Below are 18468 nucleotides of genomic sequence, written 5' to 3' on the forward strand. Positions count from 1 at the left end.
TTATGTGGTGATTATTTAATATATAATTATATGTTATTGGATTTTTGTTACGTGTATATGTGATTATATTGCACTTATCAGGATTAAGAAATAGTTGATTACTCTCACAATAGTCAGACAGAGAATTAATATCGGCTTGAAGCTCGCAACAATCATTGACTGTGTTAATAATCTTATTTTTTTTTGCATCATCAGCATATAACAGGTGATGACTGCTGCCAAGTACATCACCAATATTATTTATATAAAGTGTAAACAGTAATGGACCGAGATGCGACCCTTGAGGGACACCTGAAGGAATGTAAAGAAAATCTGACATGAAACCTTTGATCGAAACGGCTTGTGAGCGATTTGTGATGTATGACTTGATCCATCGGAACAAGTCGCCATGTATTCCGGCACTCCAGAGCTTCTCCAATAAGATTCTGTGACTAATTTTATCAAAAGCCTTGGAGAAGTCCGTGTACACGACATCGACTTGGCATTTATTATTTAGTGCGGTTAGTAAAAAATCTGTAAAGGAGACTATATTTATATATTTTTATTATTATTATTATATTTTTTTTTATATATTTGATTTGTATAGCTGTTATATTATATTTAAGTTGTATTTGTTGCGCTCTCCAGGGGTTTTCACGGAAGACCAGCGTCGGGGACCTCAAAGGTTCCTTGACATGAAGCTGAGTGGAGACCATTTCAGGAACGCTTTATAACCAGCAATCTATGTTAGCGTCATTAGTTAAGTTTAAATTAAGCGTTTTTGAATAAAGCATCTTCTATTCTATTCTATTCTAATTGAATTTATTTAATTTTGCCCTCTATTTAACATATCAAATTTAAGACATAACACACTCAAATCCAAACAAAATAAACAAGAGAAAAGCACACATATTCATCGTGTTCGAAATTCAAATGACTTTTGCACGCTAGCGGATAAAATAGACTTTTGCACGCAGATTTCGCGCTATAAACTGAGGTTTTCCGAGCGAGTGAGGTGAAAACTATTTTACTAAAAACCTACTTGGTTCGTATGAATTAGTGACATAATTTAAAAAAAATCTCACAATCCATAACTCTCGCGGGAACAATATAGGCCTTTACCCTTCAGTACACCTGCATGAAATAAGATCTTTTTGGAGCAAGTGTGATGAAAACGAAATTGATATAGTTTCTGTTAGTAAAACAATACGAGTATTTGGCAAATTGCATTGATGCATTATCAGAGTTGGATATTTATAACTACCTACTTACTCATAATTTATTTTCTTATTCATGCCGTGATTTATTGTCACCATTTTTTGTAAAACAAAATATATTTACCTATAGTTACTTAAAACTGTCCAAGCGCGTGTCGTTTTTTTAGGGTTCTGTAGTCAATTATAGGAAGCCTTATCACAGTGTCCGTCGGTCTGTCCGTCCGCGGCTTTGCTCAGTGGTCGTTAGTGCTACAAAGCTGCAATTTGGCATAGATTAGATACATAAATCAATCATGGCGACAAAACGGTAAAATAAAAATTACAAAAAATCATTTTTTGGGGTACCTCCCCTACAATATCTTTTGTTTTAACCCTATGGTGTGGGGTGTTGTTGGATAGGTCTTTAAAAACAAATACGGGTCTCTAACGAGCAATTTTTGATAAAGTGAATATTTACGGAAATAATCGCTTCGAAAAACGTACAGAAAGTGACGTCCTCAGAACGTGACCTAACTCGAAAGTGACCTCTTAAGCATGTGACATACCCCGCCTAAACCTAGCTATAGTTGTTAAGTTACCTCTAGCGTTTTGTTAAAACATAAACGTTTTGTTTTCAGTGCCAAGATATGGTTGATCAGAGATAGCGCTACAAGGCACGATTTAATAATACATGATTTGCTTTTATACATCTTAACCGATGAAATATTGTTTATTGCTTTAATTCCGTTACGCAAAAGTTAAAAAAACCCGTAATTGGCCATTAAAGACTGCCACATAGAACTACCGCTCAGTACGGAGCGTCGCGCAGTACTTTCGAATCACTTCATGAATCTTCAAAACCAATCGAGATGCCATTATAATTTTTTTTATAGGACATTAGTACACCATAAGCTACATTATTGTGTAAAAATAAAAAATATAAAAAAATGCGAAGTTGGAAAAAAAAGATATGTAATACTAACTTCCGGTTTGTTATATGAAAAAAAGATAAAAAAAACTTTTTTTATAAATTTTCAAGGAAATAAACTAATATTCTCAAATAATCACTATTTAGTTATTATTAAATCCATTGAAAGAATTGCAATAATAATTTTTAAAAAATCCGTTCCTCAAATTTTGTAGTTTTTTTAAATGCGTATAAATTTGTAACGAAGCAATATATTAAAAAAGTAATGATGCCAAATTTTTTAGTTCACATATAGGTCCAATTAATCCAACTATGAACAAAATCCAGAACCTAACAATTTTTTTGCTGCCCGCTTGACGTGAAATGCCCCATTAGTCATAATTTGGTTTTCTCAGAAACGCGTAACTTTTCAGGATTGCCAAACAAACCTAACCTAACCTATCTATAGGATAACCGGAGGAAAATCCTGAAAAGAACGGTTTCAGAATTATGACTAATGATAATATGACAATCATTATTATTTACAACGACGGGACTTCATCGCGTAAAATAAGTATTAAACCCACCTCCGACGTTTCGAGGACGGCGTTGTCCCCGTGGTCTCGGAGAAGACTGGCTAAAGTTGACATTAACATCTTCTAGGCGCGCGAGTTTTTCGAACTACCCGCACTTGGTCTTGTTTATTAACTTGAACGTTTTGCGCACTAGGGATGTTACCGGGTCGACACACAACACTCACAATATTCGATTTTTCAACTTTCGATATTTGGTTTCGCTTACACTTACTAATGACTGGGTTCCATGTGGATGAGATCTTAAAACCTTCGTCTCGATTGAAATTTCTATGTTTCTTGATTTCAATGGCTTCACGGATTTTTCTACTATAAAACCCACGATCTGTAGAAAGTATTCTAGGGTTGTGAAGCTCAATCCAGTGGTTTGGCCCTGACTCTAGTAAATGCTCAGCAACAGCAGACTTGTTCACCTGACGGTTCTTGACAGCTGCGATATGTTCCTTAACTCGCTCCGCAATGGTACGTTTCGTTTCCCCGATGTAGGAACTACCACAACTGCAATCGATCTTATAAACGCCAGGTGACTGGAACGGGATAACGTCCTTCGGTGACCTCAGGTTTCCTGCAATTTTGGATAAAGGAGTGTATACCGTCTTTATAGAGTACCTCTCAAGTACTGTGCCAACCTTATCCGTTATTCCTTTCACATAAGGTAAAAATGCCGGTTGCCTTACTTGAGAGGTACTATATTTCATTTACTATAGTTTACTATAGTTTACTATAGTTTACTATAGTTTAGTTTCCTGTAATTTCTCTTCTGTTGTGTGGCAATAAATGTTTTCTTATTCTTATTCTTTTTTTTATCCTTTCAAAACCCCAATTGCATTAGATGTCACGTACAAGATATTAAACTGTAGGTACATAATTATATATAATACCTATAGTCATGCTTGTTATGAAGAAAAAAACTGCACTTTAAGATGATAGCAAGCCGCTTTGCACGATGATAGTGGAGGCCCAATAAAACGATTTTTTTCGAAGAACCCATAATTTCGTCCCTTAGGAGCCGAGGTGAAGGTCTCTAAAAACAGAAAAAAAAATCTACAAGTTTCACGGATTATCCCATTTCCAGGGATATCCGAGGTTTTATTCCACCCCCAATTATATGGGCATGGTACTTGGGTGTCCCATTTCAATGAATTGCCCTATATATGGCCCACATGGTACGCTGCACGCAACGTAGGTTAGTTACAAGTTTGTTCTTTATTGTAAAAATAATTTTGTGTACTTCATTTACCGTTCTGTGCTCCGTATGTGCATCATACAATTCAATAAAAACGCTTACAATTGGATTAAATCCTACCTGAAAGATAGAAAACAGTGTGTAGAAATTAAACACCTTCAGGAAGACTCCGGGCAACTTCTGCAAACGTCGCAATCAAAAATGGTGACAGTGAACAGCTCCATACCACAGAAAAGCGTCATGGGATGTGTGCTATTTTTAGTGTACATTAATGACCTCCCTAAAATTACTAGCCAAAAGTGTGATTCGCTGATGACATCTCGCTGCTGTTTAGCCATCCCAATAACTCAAGCAATTTCACCATCATTAAAAAAACATTTAGTAGATTTTCTGAATCGCTACAAGACCATAACCTAGTAATAAATACAAATAAAACACACATAATACAATTTCGGCCACACCAAAAGAATTCTATCGACTTAAAACCACTTCTAGAGGAACTCAAAATCAACGAAACGACCGACGCCACCCTACTCGGGTTGACAATCGACTCACACCTCGACTGGAAAAAACACGCAGCCAAAGTCAAAGCTAAACTATCCTCTTTCCTCTTTGCATTAAGTATATTAAAGGCCAACACTCATACGGAATGCGCCCTCTCTGCATATCACGCACACGCTCAAGCTTGGTTACGCTACGGTGTCATGCTATGGGGAAATAGCACCGATGCATATGACATATTTTTAAAACAGAAAAAATGTATCCGCATACTTGCAAATATACCGCAACTCGTAAGCTGCAAACCATACTTTATAAACTTCAAAATTCTAACTTTACCCTCTTTATATATCTTGGAAATAGCCACTTTTGTCAGAAACAACCTTTATTTGTTTAAATTCTATAATAGCGAACGTCGGAACGATAAACTCATCCCGCCAGAACCGATACTAAACATTTACAAAAAGGGCCCATATTACAGCTCAATAATAATATACAACCAAATACCAATAAATATAAGAAATACCACAACTAACAACATTTTTACAACAAAATTAAAAGCGCTTTTAATTCAGAAAGCCTACTACTCTGTTGCAGAGTTCCTGGAAGACCAGCATGTATAAAGGCAAAATTGTTCTCCACGCCATTGTATTAGTTTTAAGAACTAGCTTTAAGAACTATTTTTAAGAATATATGTGCTATACCCTGTCAGGGTCCATGTGAAACTTTATCACCTGTAACAACATATGTACCATGGTTTGCAATAAACATTTATGATTTATGATTTAAAATGGTTTCTAGGGGACCAGATAAGATAAGCTTATAAAGGCAGGAGTTACTTCTGCGTGTTGGAGTCCCAGGGCCTAAATAAGGCTGACGGAAAAAAGCCAGATGGGTTGACACTGCTTCCGTGAGCGCGAAAACGCAGCCTCATTTGGGATGCTTTTTTATTATTATTTAGGAGTTTAGAAGGAGACCTCTATCATATCCTTAGATTTGACGCCGTGATGTCCCTTGGCCTTGACCTGCTTATCCTAACCTAACCTACGGCTCATAAACTTTTTCATTAACAAAAGCCCAAAACTCCCGACTCAAGAGTATGACTGTAGTAAAAATCGCCATGAAAATTTGCCACTTTGTAAAACTTGAATCTCATAAACGGCTTAAACGATTTTGATGCGATTTTCAATATACAATAAAAAATATGTTTGATTTTATCATATAGTACTTTTTTGTAGATATTTTCTATGTGGAACACACTATAGGTATTTGCAGAAATAAAGCGTAAGAGGAAAAAATTGATTTTAATTTTTCTTACACCATTTTTCTTTTAAAATATAGTTTTTATTTTTTTTACAATAAATAATGGCATTTTCTTTCAATTGACACCAAATTTAACGAAATCGGATAATCCGTAAAACTTGTAGTTTTTTTTGTTTTTAACAGCTTCACCCCGGCTCCTAAGGGACGAAATTACGGGTTCTTCGCAAAAAAATCGTTTTGTTGGGCCTCCACTATCATCGTGCAAAGCGGCTTGCTATCATCTTAAAGTGCAACTTTTTAGGGTTCCGTACCAAAATGGTACAAAAGGAACCCTTATGGTGCGACTCTGTCCGTCTGTCTGTCTATCTGTCTGTCACATTGCTAAATATCTCGAGAACTACTGAAGCTATCGATTTGAAATTTGGAATAGTTATGAACAACGCTAACCCAAACACATTGGAAGTGTAATTTTTTTATTTTATTTTTATTAATTATGAAAAATGCCCAATATAAAGATGGGGCAAAATTTCAAAGTCTAGTTACTAGGTCGAGTGGGATATCATTTGAAAGAGCTCGAATTGAACATAACAAAACAATTTTTTATTTGTTTTTCATAGAAATAAAAAATTAACTTATGCAGGAAAATATGTAAAAAAAAATCATTTTTTGCATAATAATAACATTATTGTAAATCTTCTTCTTCTTCCTGCCTCTGTCCCAGTTCATCTGGGGTCGGGCCTCCTTGTGCATCGGCGCCAGGATATTCTATCCCGGGTTGTCACAGGTGCAAGCTTCTGGGCTTTCAAATCCTTTTCGACGGTTGACCACCAAGTGGCTGGTGGTCTGCCTCTTCCTCTAGGCCCTGTATTGATGTTAAGTACAGTCTTCAGAGAGTAGGTATCGTCGCGGCGCATAACATGTCCATACCAGCGGAGCCTACTTTCTCGGAGTTTTTCTGTTACTGAAGCCACTTTGAATGAACCCCGGATGTGTTCATTCCTTACCCTGTCTAGGCGCGTAACTCCTCCAGCCCATCTCAGCATCTTCATTTCTGCCGTGTGCAGTTGCTGTTCGTGCTTGCTAAGGGCTGTCCAGCATTCCGCGCCGTATAACATGGCAGGCCTTACGGCCGTTTTATATACTTTGCCCTTGGTTTTAATTGGCATTTTAGGGTCACATAGAACTCCAGAGAGGGAGCGCCATTTCAGCCATGCTGTGTTTACGCGGTGAGTTACATCCTCTTCTATGCGAATATCAGATGTTAGCATGGATCCTAAGTATTTAAACGGGTAACGGTTGGAAGCGTTGCATTGTCGATCTGTATCTTGCAGTTTAATTCTTCTGTGCCACCCAGATCGCATTCCATATATTCTGTTTTTGTGCGACTAATTCGGAGTCCATGCCTTTCGAGTTCTGTGTACCACTTGTTAAAAGTTTGTTGTAGCTCCGATGCCGACTTTGCGATCAATACGATGCCGTCTGCATACAACATGCACCAAGGGATTTCTGATTGGAGATGTCTCGTTATGTAATCCATGATCAGGTTGAACAGTAGGGGGCTTAATGCCGAACCCTGATGGACACCTACTTTCACCTGGAATGGATCTGTGACGCCAGCGGGACTTCTAATTTGCGGCGTAACCCTTCGTACATATCCCGGACTAAGGATATGTAGTTCTCGGGTACATTATGGGCTCGCATTGCTTGCCAAACTAACCTTCTTGGGACCCTGTCGAATGCCTTTTCTAGGTCTATAAACGCGAAGTACAGGTTTTCCTTGTTCATTCGACATTTCTCCATTAAGACGCGGATGGTTTGGATGGCTTCTGTTGTTGACCTACCCGCTGTGAAACCGAACTGGTTTTGTGTCGTGCTAGTTAACGTCGTCAGTCGGGCACTTACTACTCGTTCCCACAGTTTCAGCGTATGCGACGTTAATTTGATCCCCCTGTAGTTGTTATACTCTGCCACATCACCCTTATTCTTATATATGGGGCAGAGGAAGCTTGATCACCACAAGGTTGGTATTGTACCCTTAGACAGAATTTTATTAAAAAGTGCCGTAAGCCAGGGTAGGGCAGTCTTTTGCAGCAATTTCCAGATGTCCGCTGGCACTTCATCAGGACCAAGGGCTTTGTGCAATTCCATCTTAAGTAATGCCTTTGCTATTTCTTGTGGCTGAATGCAATCGTGTGGGCCCTCTGTAGATGATAATATTGGCAACTCTTCGCTAGGGAAATCTTCATTTAACAAATGATCATAGTATGTTCGTCATCTCCCATTTATGTCTTCATTAGAAGTTAAGAGTTTACCTAAGCTGTCCTTGATGTACTTATTGCACTTTATGTCAAGCGAAGTTTTGTGCCGCTGCCGAGCGATTTTAAAAATGGCGCTTTCCGTGGGTGCGTTTTCCAGTCTCTCGTAGAAGTTCTGTCGCGAGTGGGCCCGTGCCTGTGCCACTGCTGATTTTGCAATCGATTTCATGGCTTTGTACTTTTCGTGGTCCTCCTCGAGATCAGATTTCTGCCATGTCTTAAATGCGTCGCGTTTTGCTTTGATTATATGCTGAACATCATTGCTCCACCAGGTAGTGTCTTTGTTAGTTCCCAGTCCTCCTCGGGCGACCCCTAATATGAGGCGTGAGTAACTTTGGCAGATACATTCAAAGTCTGACCACATCCTGTCAGCAGGTTTGTGGGCATATGCATCGGTCTGCAGGTATGTATGTACCAATCTTGTTGAGCAACTGGGTCCCTTTACTGCTGTGAAGTTCTTTCCATTTTATGCGCTCGGTTCGATCCATGTGTACTCGGATGGGTTTTGGTAATTCCATTGTGGCTAGTAATAATCTATGCTGTGTGGTTAGAGCCTCTCCTGGTATTATTTTACAGTCTTTATAGTACTTTCTCATCGAACTTGACGCTAGGATGTAGTCTATTTGTGTTCTGGCTGTAGATGTTTTGTATGTGATTAGGTGTTCTTCCTTTTTCCGAAAAAGTGTATTCATAATTTTGAAGTTGTATTTTACGGCGAAATTTAGAATACTGAGTTCTTCTTGGTTACGTCTGCCATATCCAAAGCCTCCATGCACTTCAGGATATGCCTCATTCTCAGCCCCAAAATGGCCATTCAAGTCTGCTCCTATGTGTACCAGCTCCTCTGGTGGTATATTTTGTAGCACTTCGTCAAAATCCTCCCAGAAGGTATCTTTCTCCGACGCGGAACAGCCTACCTGGGGTGCATATGCTGATATGATGTTTAGGACCGGTTGGTTGTCCAGTGCTAACTTAACCAAAAGTTACCTATCGCTCTTTCTTACGATGTTATGATTCGCTGTTTTAAATCTGTATCTAGTGCGACTGCTACACCATTGCGCTTTGCATCCTCTCCGTGGTTTATTAACTGGTAACCGTTGCCAATGTCCCGGGATTTGGAGCCCTTCCACTTTGTTTCCTGGATGCAGCATATGTTAATGCTTCTGTTACGAAGTATCTGACTTAACTCCGCACTGCGCCCGGACATGGTTCCTATATTCCATGAGCCCAGTCGGAGTTTTTTGGTACTTCTTAGATGCGAATATTGGTTCTTGTCGTTGTCGTCGCTTCGGGCATTCAATTGGCATTTCTTCGCATTCACATTCATCGCATCCGAGTTCTCGTCTTCGCTTACGGGGGACGCCCTAGCTTTTATCGTTTTTCTCTTATGTTTCGCTATCATGATTGCACAAGGAGAGTGAATATTGACTATAGTTTTACGGCCGGTTGTCACCTGACGCCAAAGCCTTCATCTTCTCAAGATGTGGGTGCCGCCGTTGACCCGTTAAGAGTTCTTCCGCCGCCATCCCTTCTGTGTACTCCAGCCCAAGCACAGAGCATGACTGAGACCTCTACTTCGAGTACGTCAAAGAAGCTCGCAGCCAGGGTTTGATACGGAGTTACCATCTCCGGCCTGTTTGGTCCGCGGGAGGTATTTTATTTCCCTCCTACCCTTCAGGTAAGTATATCTACCTGATGGGCATCCCCCTATCCGCCACCTGGGGACGCGTCCTCTAGGGTGAAAGGCTCCCCCGAGGACACTTCCTGTAATATTTACAATAACATTATTCTACTACACCTCTATCCTGAAAACTTTTTTTTATTATCATAAAATCTTTTCTAATTTAATTTGCAATTTAAGCCCATTTGCGGGTGAATGTTATACTTAAGTAATGTCAATGAGATTATACTAAAAACATCTTCTTTCAAATAAAAGAAAAATTGTTGAAATCGTTTCACATGATAAGGAATTATCACTGAGAAACCAACATACATACAGATCGCGCAAATTAGTTAGCCAATTTGCCGATAGATGGCGCTGTACACAATTACGCTTAGTATACTTCTGGGCAAAAGTCTTTTGTGATTCTATTTACATGAGAAAATTGAAAGATTGTACGGAACGAACGAACTCGCACTTGACCGGTTTTTTTTTCATAACAAGCATGACTTATTTATATCCTTTTGATATGAGTAATGATTGATATAAATAATGACTCCGTTAATCTCATATGAATACCTATGTTCATTTAGATCGTTATACAGATTAACAACATTTGGTATCAGTTGATAAAATAAGATATAGATTTGACTCATTCAATATATAAGTTAGTTTCGTATCAAGCGACTTAAAATCAGGTGTGTGTTGCAATAGTCAAGGATTGACCATGGCCGCCCTCATCAAACTTAGTCTTTTTGTGGTACGTTCAATTTGTTTTTCTATTGACTCGACTTAAAATTATACTAAATATAAATTTAGTTTACAGTAGTAGTAAACGGCATGATCGTAAATATATTATTTATGTATTTCTTGTAACCTAAAATGTTTTAAGGAATTGAATTATTAAAAAAAAAATTAAAAATTTAAACTTTATTTAAAAAAAAGAAATTACAAAATCTACTAAATAGAGGCAGTAGAGGACACTCTTACGTAATACCTATCTTATTTATCTGTAATATACTTGCTTATAATTTAAAGATTTAAGTTTATTGGGTGCGTATTCTGATTGTTATAACAGGATATGTTTTCGATCTGGATTTGTTATGAATACGATCTGTCAGTGTTAATACTTGAATACGCCTCTTGAAATCAGTCTTTATACAGTGCCACGATTTGTCAGAATATCATATGTTATTTTATATTTTCAGATTACCATAATCGCGATGGTTAACTCGCAGCGCGTCGTCGATGATCCCGTGGGTATGCCACAAAATTTGCCGTGGATTTCACAATTGGTGGAGTGCGAATACGAGCATGGAACATTTAATGGTCCCACATGTAACGATTGCTACAGCACCTTACGCTGCACGCCTAAAGGGGGCATCGTGAGGAACTGCTTCGGACGGACACCTTACTGCGTTGACGGAAAATGTGTTAGAAAACCCAGTGCGGACTGCGAAGATTTTGAGACAGTCACCGACGTTTATTAGGGTCTGATAGTTTGATTGTTTATTAGGTTATGTACAGTCAGCAATACTATTCGCTTAGCACTTTTCTTTACAATTTTCTATGCAGGGGGGTACCTATAATCAAATAATGTACATAAATATATTGTACATAAATATATACTAATTAAATTTTCCCCTTTTAAAATTTGTTATCACTCTACACGTAAGATACACTCCGCATGTTTTTTCCTGGCCTCTCTTATCCTAGAGTTTATATTTTGCTTCGGAGAGTCCGCTTTACGACTTTTTGGCCTAATCTTCCTATGGTTCCCTGGCCTATTCCGATTTCAAAGCAAAGTTTATTGCAAAGTTAACATATGTAGGTAGCATAATTACTGGTTGTGGATTGTATCGGCCAAATCATCTTCAAAGTTCACTAAGAAAATAAAATCATGATATCTGTATGACCGTCCCAGAAGTAGTTAGGTACGACTGATATTATAAATCTTATAAATCTATAACTCAATGACAGAAAAAGAAGGTCGATAAAATGTTCTAGGGATTTCAATAACCTTTGATTTATATATTTCGTAGCGTTGAGTGCCTAGTTTGTGATTAATAAGTTTTTATATACTAAGTGTATACAGTTTAGGTTTAATAGGTTAGTTTTAATTTTATAATATTGTAATTTTATTTATTAAAGTGACGTGTACAAGTTGTACAACTCACTTTAATAAATAAAATTACAATATTATAAAATTAAAACTAACCTATTAAACCTAAACTGTATACACTTAGTATATAAAAACTTATTAATCACAAACTAGTCCCGTCAAAAATTTCCTTTTAAGTCCCGAACTGTTCCCTACCTGGCCCAAATGTTCCAAATATGCCAGCTGCCTTGCCACGCTGAAAGGCTAAGGATATTTGTTGGACCAGGTAAGATCCAGCACGGGGGTCACAGCCTCTGTCCCTCAACCGACGTCCGATCTCCCTGACCAGCTTTTTGGCCTCGGCGCACCATGGCCCAGCCGTTTCTACAGCACCGGAATGAAGTCATACACTGGTCCAAGGTTGGCGTATTTGCTGTGTTTGACCTTAGCAGCGGCCTCAGCCGCTGCACCTGCCTTTTTAAATGTGTGGCCGACATGAGAGGGAGCAAACGTGCACACACATGTGGCATCCCACAGCAGGCTCCGGCCTTTTGCCCACGGGACCAGTGTAAGACCGTCCGGTCTAAAATGCATGGTATGTTCGCCGAGACTAAAGCGCGTCGAAGCAGCTCGTTAATGGCTTGGTGCCTAGGTATTCGCCCTACACATCGGACGCAACTAAGCCCGTGGTGCCCATTAACCTCGACCATTACCCCGCAAGGGCATCTGTGGGGCTCACATACCCTGCTCCCAAGACGTAATGCGACACTCACCCTCACAGTGTCATTGTCCAGCAACGTTCCTAAGTGACGTTGTACAACCCAATTTACCCGACTGAAGTCTGATGTATATTGACGTTTGACCCAACGGGGTGTGATGTGAGGTTTCATACGCCATGTACGCTAGCTTTATTTAGTTTTTTTTTATTGTGTTGATTAAATAATTTTGGCTCTGAGTTAGAAAATATTGCGTTACTGCTATCTTATGACGATTACGCAATCGTCCCAAGATCATCATCTATATCTATGGTTGATCGGTATTCTCTACTGAGATATTTTACACTCATATTTAATACATCAAACAAACATCAAACATTTAGGTATTCAGCGAATAGGCCACAGGGGCACTTTTCATGTCAATTTTTACAAGCAATACAAAACCAAAATTTACAAAAAACAATTACAAATATGGAATCAATAAAATATTAGATACTTTGTCAGAGATGTATCCAGTCTAAATGTCGAATTACACAAAAAAATGAAAACTAATAAAAAATATACAAACAACAGACAATTACTAAAATTGTTTAGAGATGTAAAAGTCTCTAGGTGTCAGAAATAAAATATGTATAATAAATAAATAAATAAAAAGATCATCAAATTATCCTTAGAGGTGTAACGGGTCTCCAAGACTTGAATTGTTATATAAGTAATTATAAGACAAGAAATTAAATCAGACAGACAAGAACCGAAATAACCGAATATAAGGATATACGTAGGTATATATTATTATGCATCAAATGGGCTTGCCACGAGATGAGATAAATCACACGTAGTTACTTTGTCAATAAAATTCCACGGTTTCAAATTGAAAACATCGAGCGATCAAAGTATTCTAATATGATAAATAATCACGATGACTGAAAAATAGAGTTAAACCAAACTAATAGTTGGCAGCGATTTTGATGGCCCAGACTGTGCAAGGGTTATTTTAAACCTTAAACTCTTATGAAATTATGACGTTTAAATAACAGTTGCACAGTCTGGGCTATCAAAATCGCTGCCAACTTAGCTTGGTCTAACTCTCTTTATAAGTCCACTCGTTGATGCTTACTGTATTCTGATAGTCAACCGACGGCCACCCTGCGGGCATTTTTCACATACTTTAGGGCGAGAGACACTAAGAACACCTAACATCCTCGTCCTGTCTAGTGATGTGCCGATGAAAACGTTCTTATTTCTGAGAATTCCTTTCCGAAGAAATTTCCGAAAAATTTCCAAATTTCTCGAGAACCTTCTCTAACTTTTCTTCCTGCACCTTATAAATAAAACAAAGTCCCCCGCCGCGTCTGCCTATATGTCTGTATGTTGGCGATAATGGCGATAAACTCAAAAACTACTGAACGGATTTTCACGCGGTTTTCACCCATAAATAGAGTGATTCTTGAGGAAGGTTAAGGTGAATAATTTGTTAAGGTTTTGTGTAAATTGGTTGAAATATGACGATGTTTGTTAAAGACGTCGGAAAAAATCACGGTGGCTAGGAGCTTTAATCGGAAACGCTGCCGAATCCGTTTGAGATATAACAACATAATGTATGGTGGAATTGTATCTCTTTTATTAGTCTACAAAAAAGTCCGCGCTAGTATATGTCTATCTTTTAAGTATAGCTTACTATACCCATCATTAACTTCTAAAAATAGATCACATATTATGTGATAATTGTAAAACTATTTATATTTATACACGGATACAGTATAAATCATTATCAAATTAAATACGTTACTTAAATTAAACATTTCACATGGATTATAATGGGTCTTTACAGCGTACAATTTAAATGAATATCTTAGGAGTTAACCGAAATTAAAAAATTCGCGCGTAAAATTCAAGCAAAACTGTGTTATTGACGTTGTTGTTTATTACGCTTTACTTCCCGAGTGAAGCCGGGGCGGGTCTCTAGTATGAGCATAAATAAGTAATGAACAATTTTTTTAATGGAATGACATATTTATTTTTGTTATGTTTACACCTTTTGCCTCAAATAACTATTTGAGAAAATTGGGTTATTTTACTCTAGGTATTTTATCAATTAGTATTATTTTTATATTGCAATGAATGGTGCCTAATATTGGGTCATTAATGTAATATATACTAATTATAAATATAAAATTCACAAGATATACGCTCACTTTTGTATATTTTTTTTGTATAATTTTGAATAACATAAGATTCGCATTGTATAAAACCTATATTTTATAGTGATAAAATGTCTAATTTGTTTTTAAATAACATTCAGGCGGGCCGTATGCTTGTTTACCACCGACGTGGTATAAAAAAAATCAGTGTAGATAATTTAATGTTGTATAAAAGTTAAATTTCATAAAAATTATACAGTCGAACGATCAAAAACCATATCAGTTAGTAGATCTAAGAACATAATCTAATCTAATCATAATATCTTTATTTGTAATAATTGCTATAAGTTATGTATGTTATATAAAAATTAATTAGCCAGTACAACCTTTATATGATATATTAATATATACGAAGTATGTTAGATAATTTCTGATTATTATCTACGATCAATATGTACATATATATACGTTTTTTGAATATTGAATGTGTTTTGTTTACCTGCCTGAAACCCAATAATGACAATATTTTTTATACGAATGATGTCCGGAGAACGTTTCCGAGAATATTCGCCGGAAATTTCCAGAGGGAATTTCATGTTTACACTTTTCCAGCACATAAAATAAAATAACATAATCAGTGATGCTTATTTTGAGAACACAATAAATAACAAAATTATTTTTTTTGTTTAAAAAGTACTTTCTCCACAATTTCCGTCTGAGAGAACGTTTCCGAGAACGTGTGTTCTCTGTTCTCGGAAAAATTTCGAGACCGGCACATCGCTAGTCCTGTCTGACACGGGACACGGGTCTAGCTGTCAGCGCCGCGTACAATGCCGGAGAAGAATTCCCATTACTGCGCAATATCTGACTCTTGCAAATGTAACAACGGCCTTAATTGGATTCTTTCCACTGTCGTTTCAGTGTCTCATGCGACGAAAATAATACTCGTTGATGTATATTATAAGTACGGTTTATACGATTTTAAGATACTCTTATAACACACAGTCAACAATAATGTATTTATACCCTCATCTTCCTTTAGTTTTAACTTCGATCCACTGAAAACCAGCTTTTGCTTGCTGGGGTAAATTGTTGAGCGGGGATCCTGTTTGACTTCTTTTTGTTGTTTTATTTCTATTGACTACACGTCTAGCACGTCTTGCCGCGATTGGAAGGGCCACGGCTCCACATGTAAAGTCGCGCGACTTGTGTCTAGATATGCTAGACATGACATGACAGACGTATCATGTGTACAAATTAATTTAAATTATTTAATTTGTGATACTAAATAAGTGTGACGGCGAACACCATGCTCAATAGAGTAGTGGTGGACGTTAAGTGCGAGTTCATACATTTTATAGAGTCTGTTCGGAAAGAGAAGTCGTGGAATGTATATTGGGCCACATACATTTCACGACCCTTCTTTTTCCGCACAAATTACTGTGTGTTACCAAACGCAAGTAGCAAATGTATGAACTCGCACTAAACACTTATCAATCTGTAAACAGGCCCTAACTGTCAGTAATGTTGAAACCAATATTTTCAAAATGACCGTTTTTATTATATTTTATTAAATATTACACGAATCAATGAACTAAATACAGTATAACTTTAAATAAAACAATATAATTATGCACTACTCTAAACTAATGTTAAATTACATGTATTCGAAAGATATAGGTACTTTAGCGGTCCAACGAATTAAATTTATCAGTAGCAGATTAGCTGAGATACTCGCTTTCTTTGTTATAGTGCAAGCGTGATAAATAAAATAATAATGAGTGAATGCTTTAATTTTCAATAAAACCTTTGTTTGTTCAGTCTACGAGTATTATAAAATAATTAATAACACGTAGCCGGTCAGCAAGACAAAATATTCGTAAATATATATAACTGCTAAGAGAATTGTTTGCAAATTATGCCTATACTGTCTAAGGTACTTCGGCTTTGAATGGCTGCAATGAACACTGCACTCGGTATAAACTCATCAACGAATATCTCAAGCCCTAGCGTTGGAAACATTACAAACACAGCTTAAGCACAGCCTGCGCTAGGAATAGCGGAACAGCGACCATTGTTGCAGAAGGGCCTATTCACACTAGGACAAGTGATCACTTTTCCACCAATCGGTAGACAGAGTAGACGAGTGTTGCAGTCTTGGCAAGAATGTTTCGGCGTCGTAGTTTGATCGCAAGTAGTCCAGCTCACAACTCCTGAGTCTTCGTCGCTATCTTGTTCGGCCTGTCTCTTAACCCGGCCCTGATCTTCGTGTGCGCCTCCTTGAGATTCATGGGATCCTCCTTGCGATTCGTGAGGACCGCCCTGAGATATATGGGGTCCTCCTTGAGCCGTTTGACCCAGTACTAAGCTAAGGAAGGCCAACTGAAAGAAACATAGATATTAATACTAGTAGGTATATTGTTGACATTGTTGTTCAACGGTAACATTGTCTATTCGCCACCTGTTTCAAATTAGCTATGTTTGTTATATACTCGTATATATTAAAAGGGCTATGTCACGAAATACCAATTAAATAAGTCAAATTAGGTCCATATTCAGCGTACAGAACAAATAAACGTTAATCAGATTCCATATATTTATAGCGATGAATCACAGCAATATTACTTTAATGTCGGCGGCCGATCGTAAAATCGGGCAGATCATGAAATTCCTAGGCATAATCGAAAAACGTGAAAATCATTGTTTCGTTCCCTGAGTCGACGGACCTCCGCCATGCGGGGCTCTTATTTCTGGACAGTTTGCCCTTTGGGCATGTCATTTGAAACAACTTAACGAACATATCCTACCTATCTATTAGTTTAATGTAACTATCGTCAAAATATTACACAGGAACTTTACGATCGGCGGCCGACATTATAAACCGAATAAATAAGAAAACAATTTATCTACCAGCAGTAGCAGACACGTAGCGTGTTTCAATATCGCCATATTTACGTTTTATAGAGTACTTCAATGTCTTTTCGATGCAACTGATGGCTGGGCATTGCTTTTATACTTCATATCTACTCGTTATCAGAACTTGATACATAGGCAACCTTGGATTTTCCTAGAGAAGTCAACAGTTTAGCGCGTCTAGTTTTCCGTTGGGGAAATTCCGTTATTGTTATGAAAAACCTACTTTCTAATCACAATATATCTCAGTTTAAGTAAACAGCAAGATGGAGTTAGAATCTTTAGTGTATTTTTATTAAAGTCGTTTAGCCTCCCCGTATTGCAAATGTAAACTTCTTTACGCACATATGACACATATCGTTAGTGCTCTAAAATGCGTTCAGAAACCGTAGGAAACATAGTATATTATACAAGTAGTTAGTAGGAAATGACCGGCATTATTACAACCAATTTTACTATGAAACCTTTCTTATCTGTGGTAGTAGGTAAAATCTGTACTTTAATGTTATTATGTACATTTAGTTATTATTCTGAGATGTACATTATTATAGATTTTTGGTTATGAGCAAGTTATGAGTTTAAATTTGAAACATTTGTCGAAACTCAAGTGGGTTTCTATTCTAGTATCTATAGATATTAAAACAGTTATCGATACGAAACGTCAATTTAGTATGTTTTTTGAATATAAACCGCACGACATTTGATCTCGAGTGACATGAGAATAGGGACTTCATTCGTTTGTCTATAATAATAAAAAAACATTTTACTGTTGTCATTTGTTTGTTGGTTTTTTGCTGTACAAAAGTAGAACTTTGAAAAGTTGTTTGTAATTTACATTTTAGTTGAAAATATGAGTAGTTTGTTTCTGTATTTGTTCAAATTCATTTTTTATTGCATTATTTTAATATCTATAGTCTATAGATATTTTACAGGTAGCACCAGTAGCAATGCAGATCATCTCCCTACGGCTTCTAAACCCATCTTAGAGTACTTATGATAT

General features: G+C 37.3%; 1 protein-coding gene and 1 long non-coding RNA gene across 3 annotated transcripts; one reads left to right on the top strand and one right to left on the bottom strand.

Annotated features, from left to right (window-relative positions):
• Positions 1 to 10226: 10226 nt before the first annotated feature.
• Positions 10227 to 11140, top strand: LOC134746373 (uncharacterized). The gene is made up of 2 exons (XM_063680743.1): positions 10227 to 10357; positions 10806 to 11140. Exons 1-2 carry the CDS (start codon positions 10325 to 10327, stop codon positions 11085 to 11087), a joined length of 315 nt encoding a protein of 104 aa, XP_063536813.1. The 5' UTR covers positions 10227 to 10324; the 3' UTR covers positions 11088 to 11140.
• Positions 11141 to 13610: 2470 nt separating this feature from the next.
• Positions 13611 to 17575, bottom strand: LOC134746614 (uncharacterized). Of its 2 annotated transcripts, XR_010128244.1 has the most exons (3): positions 17466 to 17575; positions 15353 to 16937; positions 13611 to 13625 (listed from the first exon to the last, which is right to left on the bottom strand). It is a non-coding gene; the product is annotated as an uncharacterized LOC134746614 (long non-coding RNA). The 2 variants fall into 2 exon arrangements; XR_010128243.1 differs by lacking the exon at positions 13611 to 13625 and having other exon boundaries at positions 14760 to 16937.
• Positions 17576 to 18468: the final 893 nt, after the last annotated feature.

This window comes from Cydia strobilella, chromosome 13 (genome assembly GCF_947568885.1).
Source record: "Cydia strobilella chromosome 13, ilCydStro3.1, whole genome shotgun sequence".
NCBI lineage: Eukaryota > Metazoa > Arthropoda > Insecta > Lepidoptera > Tortricidae > Cydia > Cydia strobilella.

Excerpts from the sequence above, each read along its gene's own strand:
- LOC134746373 (XM_063680743.1), top strand. The coding sequence starts at position 10,325 with ATGGCCGCCCTCATCAAACTTAGTCTTTTTGTG. Across the intron at positions 10,358-10,805 it reads TCAAACTTAGTCTTTTTGTG|ATTACCATAATCGCGATGGT; the intron begins GTACGTTCAATT and ends TTATATTTTCAG.